Source organism: Pinus tabuliformis, chromosome 6, assembly GCF_031772625.1.
Source record: "Pinus tabuliformis cultivar Carrire ecotype Pingquan chromosome 6, CPIR1, whole genome shotgun sequence".
NCBI lineage: Eukaryota > Viridiplantae > Streptophyta > Pinopsida > Pinales > Pinaceae > Pinus > Pinus tabuliformis.
The window spans coordinates 1,523,339,077-1,523,351,742 of record NC_142292.1 but is presented as its reverse complement, the minus strand read 5'-3'; the positions used below and the strand labels follow the sequence as shown (position 1 = coordinate 1,523,351,742).

Below are 12,666 nucleotides of genomic sequence, written 5' to 3'. Positions count from 1 at the left end.
AATTCTAAAGTCGCTAAGAAAGGTAACTGAGGATTGAAGGACATCTGGGGCTGCTGGTAGGATGGAGCACCAGGGTTCCAACCCAGTGGTGGTTGCCCCCATGGGCTTGGTCCAGACGGATTTGGCCCCATAGGGTTTTGTCCGTAGGGATTTTGGTTCTGCCCCCCAGCGTTCCATGGATTACCAAACTGTCCTGCAGGAGCACCATACGGTTGCGGATAATTCTGATAAGGATTTGCCTGCAGTTGTTGATAATTTTGATATGGGGCAAACGAAGGTTGCCCTTGAGGTTGCTGGTAACCATACGGTGGCTGGACTCCAAACTGAGTTTGAGAAACAGGCTGAGTTTGATAGACTGGTTGGGATTGAATTCCAACTTGCATTTGAAGACCGGATGGGGCCTGGGGTCCAGCCTGGGGCAAAAAACCGGGTTGAGCAGCGCCAGAAGGATGTCCTGTAGGTTGGGCTATCTGGCCGGAAGGATGACCTTGTTGATATTGAGGTTGGCCCACCTGCCCAGAAGGTTGTACTTGCTGGGGGTGGAGTTGTTGTTGCACAACTGAGGGTTGTCCTAACGGACCAGATGGCCGAGTGGGCTGGGCAGTTGGTTGGCCTGATTGGATTTGAGGCTGGCCGACTTGCCCAGAGGGTTGACTATACTGGACGATGGGCTGACCATATGGTTGACCAGCTTGTCCAGATGTTGGACCATACTGGACATTAGGTTGGTTTGGGTGAACATACGATTGACCAATTTGTCCAGTAGGATAACCTTGCTGGATACCAGGTTGGCCTTGTTGAACAGAAGATTGACCTGAGTTACCAGAAGGTTGAGCATAAGAGGTGAAAGACGGACCACCAGAGGCGAAAGGTTGTCCCTGGAAGGGTTGTCCTTGTTGGTCTTGATGAGGTGGTCTTTGGGATTGCGCAGACGATACTTGGCCACCATGATAAAAGGTGGGGCCCCAATCAATTGACAGCGGAACTGAAATCTCAACAGTCGGTTGAGACGACAAAGGCCTACCAAGATGTGGTAAATACTGATCGTATGGCCCCTCTGCTGGGACGTTTGACGTAGGATCAAAGACTCCGAATATAGAGGCCGAAGGACGACTGAAAATAGGAGTCGAAGAAGCTACACATACCGTTGGAATGGTTGGGATTGAGGTAACAGACGTACTGCGACTTTGTGGAGTAAAAGGCTCCGTGGTGGGAAAAGCGAGTTGTGACCAAATAGAACTCGTGAAGGGAGTTCCAGAGGACATAACATCCTTTAATGCTTTATAGCCGGGAGGTAGTCTCCCAGTAGTAGGGGTACTACTAACAAGTATAGGTTCCGTTGCGGTGGGAATTTCACCGCTCGTCGCAACGGATTCTTCAGTCGAAGTAGGGGATACGTCCTCCATGTCGGAAGAAAATAGTGGGGCTGAAACACGAGGGGAAGTGTATTCCCAAAAAGGGATACCGTCCTCAGAAGGTTCCCAAACGGGGTTCCAATGAAATTCGTAAGTCTCGTCGCCTGGAGCACGAGAATTAATCGGTTGTATACTCGGAATAACAGGAAGAGTTTCACTCACAACCGGTATCTCGGCAAAGGAAGAAGACGAAATTGGTAATTCCGCCAGGATGAAAACTTCACAAAATCCTAGGGAATCTAACAAGACAGGACCCTACTCAAACTAACACAAACAAGATCTAACCAAGTAAATGTGAATCGTGGCCGAATAAATTTTAAGACAAAGGAACTGAACTTGACCTTTTCATGTTTTAAGAGTCGAGAAAAGGACAAAAAGATGACTCTAGTCTCCTTCGAATATTTAGTGAGCCCGAAGTGACAAATGCTCAGGTGAACCTTTTCTTTTAGGGAGTCTGAAAAGGGTCAAAAGTGACTACTCTGGAGAACTAGGCAAAAGGTTTACCAAACAATCCGTAAAACTGCTTATACACCTTGGCAATCAGATGAAAACCAAGGACTTCCCGTACGGCAGTCAATCTTCCCGAATGTTGTGTTCAGTGCATTACGGCTTGTAAGGCAGCAGACACGGCTTCCTGTGGATAAAGGATGATAACCTAGTGGGGTCTCCACATATACTCGACGGTACGTGGGAGCACAAATCCGTGCTAGACCACTATCGAGTCACAAAAGGAGGAATCACCCAATCATAATGTGAAACAACAGTGACTAGGTTTAACGACGCCGGAACACGTCTCTAGCCTAGACCTCTAGAATGTATGCGTTAAGTTCCAATGCGTTTTTAGATTCATTCAGTTCATTTTACAGTTGATCTTTGATTAGGTTTCAGTTTTCAGGTCCTACCATATGTGATCTCTCACAATTTCCTAAATGCAAGCTATATGCCAAAATATATTATTCCATTCGATGAATGCTAACTACAGAAGAGTTGAGATCTTTCAAACAAACAAAATGATCATCAAACAATCAACAAATATTCTAATGCAGCTAATGGCAATAAACGAAATTTTTTATTTTTATTTTTTTATTTATTTTTATTTTTTTTAAGTGACTAATTGCTAATCACAGTGAAGAATGCTAACTTCCATTAACTAATGCAATGCAAAAAGATCGTTTGTTTTTTTTTTGTTTAAATGGCATAATGCACTTAAACAAATTTTGAGAGATGATAACAAAGAGTAAACAGACAAACTTCACTCAATGAAAATAGAATCAAGTCTGAAACACCAAGACAATCTGTCAAGCCAAGAAGAATCACAAAGACCTCAATGAGCTATGTGATCTAAGCCCAAACGAAGCCAAGCGAAATCCAAACGAACAAGAGGTAGATTGCTCGAAGCACACAATAAAAAGTTTTGACAACCACTAGACAAGTGCAAAAAACAACCAAGAAGTCGACTGGACAATCAAAGAACCAAAAACTCCCACGGAAGGCTCGATGTACAAAGCCACTAGATGCTCTAGGGCTGGGATATGAGATCGATGGAAAGAGGCAAACACCCGAAGGATGAAGGTCAAAAACCAGTCAAACAGAGCTCTGACACACTCCAGTAGCTGAAAAAGATGTGAAAGACAGAAATCCGAGTTCAGAAGGCTTCCAAACAAGCAAATTGGCAAAGTTCACAGGACTGGCGCGACTGTCAGTCTGTAACTCACGCTATTAAGTGATTAGCGCGAGTTGCTTTCGTGCAACCTGCGCCCACTGGCGCGGCTGTCAGGTAAAAAATCGCGCTAATAAAGTTTGTTGGCTTAAAAATAAATCAAACAGTCCAGGGTCTGATCGACAATATCCAGACAGACCAAGCAGCAAGAAACAACTTAAAAATCCAACCCAGAAAGCTTATCTAAGCAAGAAAACAAGAGAAAACCAAAGTGCAAGACAAACTCCAAGTTGTTCGGTTCGTAAACCAAACCGGCGATTGATTGAAGTGGCGTTGATCTACTTCGCTAATGCAGAGCAATAGTGTTTCGAAGGCTACCTGGCCGTACTTCAGACTCCGTCCAAAGTTTACGAATCAAACAACAAATAGCTTCCCCAGTGGAGTCACCAAATTGTTGGAGAGGTAAATCCCCTCTGCGGACAGAGGCGATCCCACTAGCCCAAAATGGGTCTAGCAACAATCAAACAATACTATCATGCAGGTTCCTAATTGCAAATTAAAGGTGGATTACGAGAACCTACTTGGATTCCAACGCTAGTGTTGTAGGAGAGTTGACGCTCCCGTTCCTTTGCTCCGGCCGGTCACGATCCTCACGATCTCCGTGAATGGACACCTGCACATGCAAAGAACGATACGAATACAAGCATAAAACCCAATAGATGCAATTATATATTGGTCAGAAAAGATATAATTCAATCATCATTATAATGAACAGCAAGAATGGAACCATAATGATAGTCATCTATTATTGATAATCAACAAAGGAGTATACAACCGAAGTTCTGACGTCAAATCCTCCTTTGGCTGGGTGATCAGCTACACATGTCTTGCAAAGCTTGTCGGGATCAGGAACAAGCTTCTCTCTCTCTTTGACTATGAATGCAAAGAAGACTCAACAACAATCTCTCATACTTCGGACAGTATCATTCTCCCTATACTCAAAACTAGCTTGTCAAATGCACCAGAACAAGCTTTTATAGATGGAGGAGGAGGAAGAGATATAATGAATCCAGACATTCATGGGATAAGCATTATCCTCAAAAAGCTATTGTGGATGATGATTCTCGACATCCATGAGATTGACATTATCCCTGAAAAGCCACATGAGTCGAAAGGAAAAAACTCTCGGGCGTGCGTTTGTGAACAAACTTTTCCAAACTTGGTTGGCACAGGTAAGACTCTGAGACAGAGCGCCAATAAGCATGCCCTCTTTGGAGAATTTCCTTCATTGGCGCGGGTGATACACTGTGGATCCGCGCTAATGGAAAAAGGGTACTTTTTAAGGATATTTTGCAGGAGATGTCTTCAAGGCATATGAAGTCCATACTTAGGGGAACATAATGCAAGTGTTTTCAAGTTATGTCACTGCTCACAAGTCCCGGAATGAGTCCTCCAAAGTGCGGGAAAGGGGTAACAGGGATGGTGACAAATTACTGTGTAACAATGCCCCTTAGAAACCAAGCCAAATACATCCAGTACACCGAAGTGGTTTTAAGAACTGATTTGATGAGAATGAGTCGACCATCTAGGACAACCATATGTGGTGCCAAATATTCAATCACCTTTCAATTTTGGCCACTAGCCAACTCCAATCTGCGATCTTATATTGTATAGGCTTGAGACAAAATCCAAGGTATTTGAGCCCTTCTTTAAAAGGGAGAACAATAAAAGGAAATCATTGGCTGACATATTGAACTTCATGAGGTAAACAGCTAGCCGCAGTCACAGTCGATTTATGACTATTACATTCCATACTAGTTGCCAAGCAAAAAGTTCTAAAAATCGATGAAAGGGTTGTAGTATCACCATTAGAACCATTTAGGAAGATTGGTATATCATAAAGTGAACAAGTAACTATGCATCCATTGGTAATTTTGATACCTTGTAATCTACCCAAGATTTTCTCCTTAGATATAAGGTGACTTAAAACTTCCATGATCAACAAGAAAAGAAGTGGGGAGAGAGAACATCCTTGTCTAAGTCCCCGCTTGACATGGAAGAAGGGTGATGCAGAACCATTAATGAGAACATTATAAGAAACAAAATATATGCAACACATAATCCATTGTATGAAACCAATGGGGAACCCCAAATGTGTCAAAAGCATTCTCAGGTAAATCCAACTTGTACAATCAAATGCCTTTGCAAGGTCAATCTTACGTATCATACCCTTAAGCTTCTTGATCTTAATGGAATGAAGAACCTCTTAGGTAGTACCAATTGCTTCATTAATTTGACGATGATTGAGGAAAGCAAATTGTTCCAGAGAGATATGTTCGGATAATATAGGCTTAAGGCAGTTGGCGATGATCTTGTATATGTAGTTGCAGAGGGAGATGGGCCTGAAATCATTGAAGGTCAAAGGGGAGTCGGATTTGGGAATCAGGGCAATGAAAGTAGAGTTGAAGGCATCATACATGCGTCCAGAAGTTCAACATTCTTCAATAACCTGTAGGAGGTCGTTTCCCAATACTTCAAAAAATGATAGATAGAATTCAATCGGCCAACCATCCGGGCCAGGACCCTTATCTTTCTTGAACCATTTGAGGGTGCCTTCCAGTTCTCCCATAGTGACAGGTTTGGTGAGGTCCTTAGTTGTTTCTTGATCAACAAACCTAAGGAAAAAACCTACCACTTTAAGAATTTCAGCAAGTGTAGCTTCTTGGGGAACTTTGAAAAGTCTATTGAAATGAGAGGAGCTAAGGGTAGCAAGATGATTAAATGAATGAACTCGTTGACCAGTCTCATCCTCCAGGTGCCAAATTATATTGATAGCACGATGCCCATTAGCAAATTGATGGTAAAATTTAATATTGTCATCCCCGTATTGTAGCTAAATGGCACAACTCCTTAGTCTCCAAGGCTCCTCTTTGTCCTTTAGTATTCTGGTTCTCTCCACGTCAAGATGAATAAGGCGCTCTTTAGACTCAGTGGATTCAAAACCCCTCCCATTTACTCCAGCCAAGTTTGTAAGTTCGAGTTCAATATCATTAAGATGTTGACATCCCTTGTTCTTTTTTCTTTTGCTCACTCAATAGTTTTGTGCTTGAGGCAGAGGAGCTTCTTTGCAAAACATTAAGTATGGGATTAACCAGGAAGAGGGGGATGAGATTTCCAATAATCCGAGACCATGTTGGTGTAGATTGCATCCTTGAGCCAAGTAGAGTTAAACTTGAAGGGGGCTTTAGGCTTTCAATCAACAGTTACAAATTCAAGATATATGGTAGAATGATCGGATAATCCCTCGGATCCCACCGATTGACAATGCAGGGAAAAATTGGCAAGTAGTGCTTCTTTGTTGAGAAAACGATCCATTCTACGGGCAAGCATAGCATCCCCAGTTCTTTTGTTACACCAGGTAGGTTGAGGATGAGCCATAGGAATATCGATGAAATGGTGGGCATTCAGGAGGGTGTAGATGGAGTCAGAGAAAGGATCAAGCTGTGGATTCCAACCCCATGATTCGGCATGGCTAATAGAGAAATTGAGGTCCCCCCCTAAAATGATGTTATTCGCTTGCAAGAAGGATGAATCAAGGAGTGATTCCCAATAGGTAGCCCAATTAATACAAGGACCATATACATTAATCAATCTCAAAACTCTACCGAAATCAGATGATAAAATACCATTCCCAATAAAGCCATCACGCCCCCCAAACATTAAGCAGTCTGACAGACCTAGGGTTATAGCCAAATGCAATGCCTCTAGAACGGCCTCAAACATCGAGGGCATGAAAGTGCCATCCAGTAGCAAGTGCTTCAAGGGTAGGAATAATATGATCAATGAGGGCAAGGGTTTCTTGTAGAAAAATAATGTCCACCTTCTCAAGTTCCAACAGTCTCTAGAAGGCTAGTTTTTTGGTAGGACTAGCCAACCCACGACAATTAAAGGATAACCACTTCATGAAGGACCAAAGGTAGGGGATGTCAATGCTCTAAGGACCCTATCAATAGGAAGTTGACGCCCTTCGACTACATCCAGACCAACTTGGATGATAGCTTTGGAAATTTGAGAGTGGCAACCCCTAGTCGGTTTGGACGGTTTGGGGGGGGGGGGGGGGGGGTTGCCAAGACCATAGTAGTTGTCGAAGGAAAATTTAATCGTCGAGCAGAGATAATAGGAGTGACTTAGCTAGGAATCCAAGGAAGACTCAGAGAGAGGAGCAACTAGCGGGATATTAGGGATGGTAGGGAGGGTGTCCGAAAAGAAGGGATGGGAGGAAATAGAGGGACAAGTGAGAGGAGTGTGAATAAATGCAGGTGCAGAAGTGTAAAGTGAAGAAAATGCAATATGGAGAGAATAAATAATAAAGGGATTAACATGAGGGGGAGAGAGGGGAGGATTACTCGATGAGATGGTTGTCGTCGTTGCTGCCCGAGATCTGGTAATGCGAGGAGAGGGTGGACAAATAGGAGTCGAGCCAGAAACCGCGCAACAAATCCTTTGTAGAAGGGGGGCAACCATTTTTCGAAGCAGTCCTCTTGTTCTAAGCACCAGAAGGAATGTCTGCGGTGTTGCTATCATGTTGCGGTGCAGAGGTAGAACCGATAGTCAGCAAAGAGCAATCCTTGTATAGGTGGCCAATCTTGTGGCAATGACGAAATCTATAGGGAACCCCCTCATAGTCAAGGATATGAAGGCGACTGGTATTCTGCCACTAAATATTAAGATTCTCCTCCAAGCCTTCCCGAGTGTCCAGGTGAACAAGGATGCATGCCATGGCCATGTTTCTAGTAATCACATAGGATTTATCATAATCCAAGTAGGTGCCAAGAGTGTTTCCGATCCACTTGAAGATGTCTTCTAACTAGAAATGGAGCAGGAGTCCCGACAAACAAACCCAAATAGGGTCGCCCACCCGAGGTTCGTGTTAAGGGTAAAAAAGGGGACTCCACTGCTTGTGCAGCACCAAGGTGAGCTCAATATGCCAGTATTTAGATAGTACATAGGGGATATATTCAGGACGCTGAAATAAATCTAACCATTGTATATATTCTAGATCTAGTTTGTATGTACATATTTGTGTTGGGTTTTATCCTTCTTTTCTTTTTGCAGATTTAAGAGCTAATGTATAGATGGAATCGGCCTCTTGAACAAAGGAAGATCAAATTACTTGAGGGCCTCATAGTCAAGAATCTGAAGGCGACTGGTATTTCGCCACTAAATATTAAGATTCTCCTCCAAGCCTTCTGAGTGTCCCGAGTGGCCTATGGTTAGATTTGTAAATAAATCTAACCATTATATATATTCTAGATCTAGTTTGTATGTACATATTTGTGTTGGGTTTTATCTTTTTTTTGTTTGTTTGCAGATTTAAGAGCTAATGTATAGATGGATTTGGCCTCTTGAATGAAGGAAGATCAAATTACTTGAGGGCCTCATAGTCAAGGATCTGAAGGTGACTAGTATTCCGCCACTAAATATTAAGATTCTCCTCCAAGCCTTCCCGAGTGTCTAGGTGAACAAGGATGCACGCCATGGCCATGTTTCCAGTAATCACATAGGATTTATCATAATCCAAGTAGGTGCTCAAAGTGTTTCCAATCCACTTGAAGATGTCTTCTAACCAAAAATGGAGCGGGAGTCCAGGCAAACGAACCCAAATAGGGCCGACCCCCAAGTGTTCACGTTCTAGGTCAAAAAGGGGACTCCACTGCTTGAGTAGCACTAGGGTGGGCTCAATATGCCAGTATCTAGATAGTACATCAAGGATATATTCAGGACACTAAAATCTAAGTGCAAACCATCCCTGAGAAAGTGTGACTACGGACAATAGTTCCTCGAGGACTTGTCCCCAGATTTCCAGTACCCATTGCCGAAGGTGAGCCATGCTATAGGAGAGGCCATGCACACGTTCGACCAGTACCCTGTCAGTAGTTTCTATAACATCCCCCATCTGTAGCCCATCACCAAGTATGAGCGAGAGTTTTTTTGTTTCCAGCCTTGATGCCCTTATACTTTTTTGGCAACCGGGGGGGTTTGCTCACAAGAGGAGAGATCAAGACGTTTGAAACAAAACCCTGTGCAACAAAAACCCTAATACCAACACCAATGTTAGGAGGTGGGAGGGAGGAGCCCTCAAAGTAGCCAGATGTAATGGGAAAGGATGCCATGGGAGAGGAAAAGGGGCTAGGAAGGCCTATGAGGGAACCCCCTCATAGTCATGGATACGAAGGCGACTGGTATTCTGCCACTAAATATTAAGATTCTCTTCCAAGCCTTCCCGAGTGTCCAGGTGAACAAGGATGTGCGCCATGGCCACGTTTCCAGTAATCACATAGGATTTATCATAATCTAAGTAGGTGCCCAGAGTGTTTCCAATCTGCTTGAAGATGTCTTCTAACCAGAAATGGAGTGGGAGTCCAAGCAGACGAACCCAAATAGGGTCAGCCCCCAGATGTTCACACTTCGAGTCAAAAAGGGGACTCCACTGCTTGAGCAACACCAGGGTGAGCTCAATATGCCAGTATTTAGATAGTACATAGGGGATATATTTAGGACGTTGAAATCTAAGTGCAAACCATCCCTGAGAAAGTGTGACTACGGATGGTAGTTCCTCGAGGACTTGTCCCCAAATTTCCAGTACCCATTTCCGAAGGTGAGCCATGCTGTAAGAGAGCCCACACACACGTTTGACCAGTAACTTATCAACAGTTTCTATAACATCCCCCATCTGCAGCCCATCACCAAGTATGAGCGAGAGTTTTTTTGTTTCCAGCCTTGATGCCCTTATACTTTTTTGGCAATCGAGGGGGTTTTCCCGCAAGAGGAGAGATCGAGACGTTTGAGACAGAACCTTGTTTAACATAAACCCTAATACCAACACCAATGTCAGGAGGTGGGAGGGAGGAGCCATCAAAGTAGCTAGATGTAATGGGAAAGGATGCCAAGGGAGAGGAAAAGGGGCTAGGTGGAGCTACAAAGTAATGGAAGGGAAGGCCCTGGACCGGAGGGTTAGGCTGATGAGGAACCTCAAGTGAGAAGGTACCCGATATATCCAACGGGTATAGTGGGGTGTTAAGACCAAAGGTAAGGAATTGTAGAGATGCCGAGGAGCGAGGGGAAAAAGAGGAGTCTAGGAGGAGAGATGCACCAAGAGAGCCCGAAAAAGACAGGGAGGAGGGGATTGGATTGACCAGCTGCCCAAAATTCTGAGCCGATGGGCAAGGATGAGAGAAGAAAAGCACCGAGAAACCCCTAGGGTCACCCGCCATTAAAGACGGGATCTGCAGGGAGATGAGGGAGGTAGCAGTAGATAGCTGAGGTGGCGAAACCGACTATATAGGCATCGAGTCATAGGGGTCCTCGAAGTAATTGACCAAGTCATCCTCCATCCCAGCCGACAGAAAGTGATGGGTGTTCCGAAAAATGTGATGCCCGCTGATAGATGCCAAAAACCACTGTGCAGTTGCATCAAGGCAATAATCCTTGGAGCCCAGAGTTGGCGAGTGTCAACGGAATAACAACATTCACCAAAACTTAGCAGTCAAAGTCAATACATATATATTTTGGGTCGACACACAATCTCCATCCAAGTATGGAAGGGATGTAATGTCGTGTTAACAAGGGGGTCTACACCAATTTGGATATTATTAGCCATACCATACCATGGGCCAATACCACGACTCACTAATACCACATGCCTAAATACCATCTCTCATTTCACAATCAAAATATTATATATATATATATATATGTATATATATATATATATATATATATATATATAAATTTAATTTTATTACCTTTTTGGGTCGAGAGACACTCTCCATCCTAGTATGGAAGAGATGTAATGTCGTGTTATATTATGTTATCTAAACATTTTGACCCGATCAAATTACATAAAAATAAAAATGACAATAAAAAATAAAATTATTAATTAAAACATTTTGACTCATTGAAATTACATAAAAATAAAAATAAAAAATAATAATTAAACCAACCTATCCTCGCTCGGGGTGAGATCAGGCCAAGCAATCCACCTTGGGATTCAGATGTGGACGAAGCGTCGAGAGATAACACCTGGAGGCGGCCATTAGTTAGTCTGAGCATGCGAAAATGACAAGCAATTAAGGCTTGAGCCACGCAGATGATGAAGGGAAAGGGCACACGAGGGAAGAGGCATTTCGCCCATGTGTTATGGTGGGAAGAGACTCCGTCGGTGGACGTTTCTCTCCTGGGTTGGTATAGCTAATTAGTTCTATGGTGGTGGTGTTTATCCATAGCGTTGGAGAGCTCGAGGAGGAATGGTTGTTCACCGGCTCTATCTGCGCTACCTGGCTACATGGAAAGCATTATCAGGTATGTTTCTTTTCTTAATTCACCTCTGTGTCTACGACATGTCTGTCATAGTCGGGATAATGGAAGGGTTGTGGGTTGGTCTAGAATGGTTTGCTTTGGAGGTCGTCTATATGCGGTTTCTCTGCAAGAAGAATTCTATATTCGGTGTGCTATTTCTATCCTGGTCTCAGTCGTGTTTGGCAGTCTCCTCTCCCGCATGGGAATGTTTATCTCTCTTCAAGGGTGTTGGGGTAGTAGGTTAGGATTCTGGAGGCCTAGAAAAGGAAGTAGGTTATTTGTGCTATTGGATCTCCTCCACGTTTGTCTGTCATTTGTTTGGTCTAGTTCTATGAATTCTATGACATGGTTTATTTGGGGCCTTGGTTTGGCGAGGTGCTCTTTAATGTAAATAATGTTATGGGTTGTTATTGCAACAACAAGTGATGGTTTTCTGGTTTCTCTATGCAGCGGGTGTTTCACTGAGTATATAAATGGTGGAGCGATCCACCTGGGACAAAATTAGTTATGTTTAGGTGGCCCAATCCTGACTTCGTCTATCTTGTGCTACTCTGTAATGTTAATGTAGCGGGCATTTCTAGTTCATGTGTCTACTATGATTGCATGAGCAAGTCTTGGTTCAGGCTAGTGTCGGTGTACCTTCATTGGCCTAGTCGTGCTCAGTTTGAAAGTGCTCTCTTTTTGTGATGGCTCGGGGTGCAAGTTTGTCAGTTTTTGGAGGTTGTGGTAATGGCCGTCGCCAAAGGAAAAACATAGAAAAAGCCTCGCCATTTGCCCGACCCTTAAAGAAGAGCAGTTGGCGCACTGATGCTCAGATCATCAAAGAGGCAGTGCAGGTTTATAATGTTGGAACTCCAGCTACTGTTAAAACTAATTACAACATGGGAGACATAACTCAACTGATGGGTAGCCGTGAGAGTTCAGGTGGAAGATTGGATGGATATTGTCTCGGACCCGGGCAACACCCATGGGCGTACCACCCAATACAAGCATACTATTCACTTATATTGGATTATGAAGAGTCTGGTGGCCAAAGCCATTATGACCCCTCAGAGGAATGCAGGGGAGCTTGATACGGGGTTGTAGGAAATTCAAAAGGAATAACATCTGATCCAGGTCCAGATTCAACAACAGAACAAGCGCCTTGGCTGCATTGAGGAACACAGTCTGTGTCTCCCCCAGCGAGAACTGTCGGGTTCGAGTGCAAAGGACTCAACCGCGGTGGAGTGCTTG

The 12,666-nt window shown here is 43.7% G+C and overlaps 1 protein-coding gene across 1 annotated transcript; it reads right to left on the bottom strand.

Annotated features, from left to right (window-relative positions):
- Positions 1 to 9,328: 9,328 nt before the first annotated feature.
- On the bottom strand, positions 9,329 to 9,808 carry LOC149264516 (uncharacterized). Its single transcript, XM_089399263.1, has one exon. It carries the CDS (start codon positions 9,806 to 9,808, stop codon positions 9,329 to 9,331), a length of 480 nt encoding a protein of 159 aa, XP_089255389.1.
- Positions 9,809 to 12,666: the final 2,858 nt, after the last annotated feature.

Bases quoted from the DNA above. Each gene is read 5' to 3' on its own strand.
- LOC149264516 (XM_089399263.1), bottom strand. From the start codon at position 9,808: ATGGGGGATGTTATAGAAACTGTTGATAAGTTACTGGTCAAACGTGTG.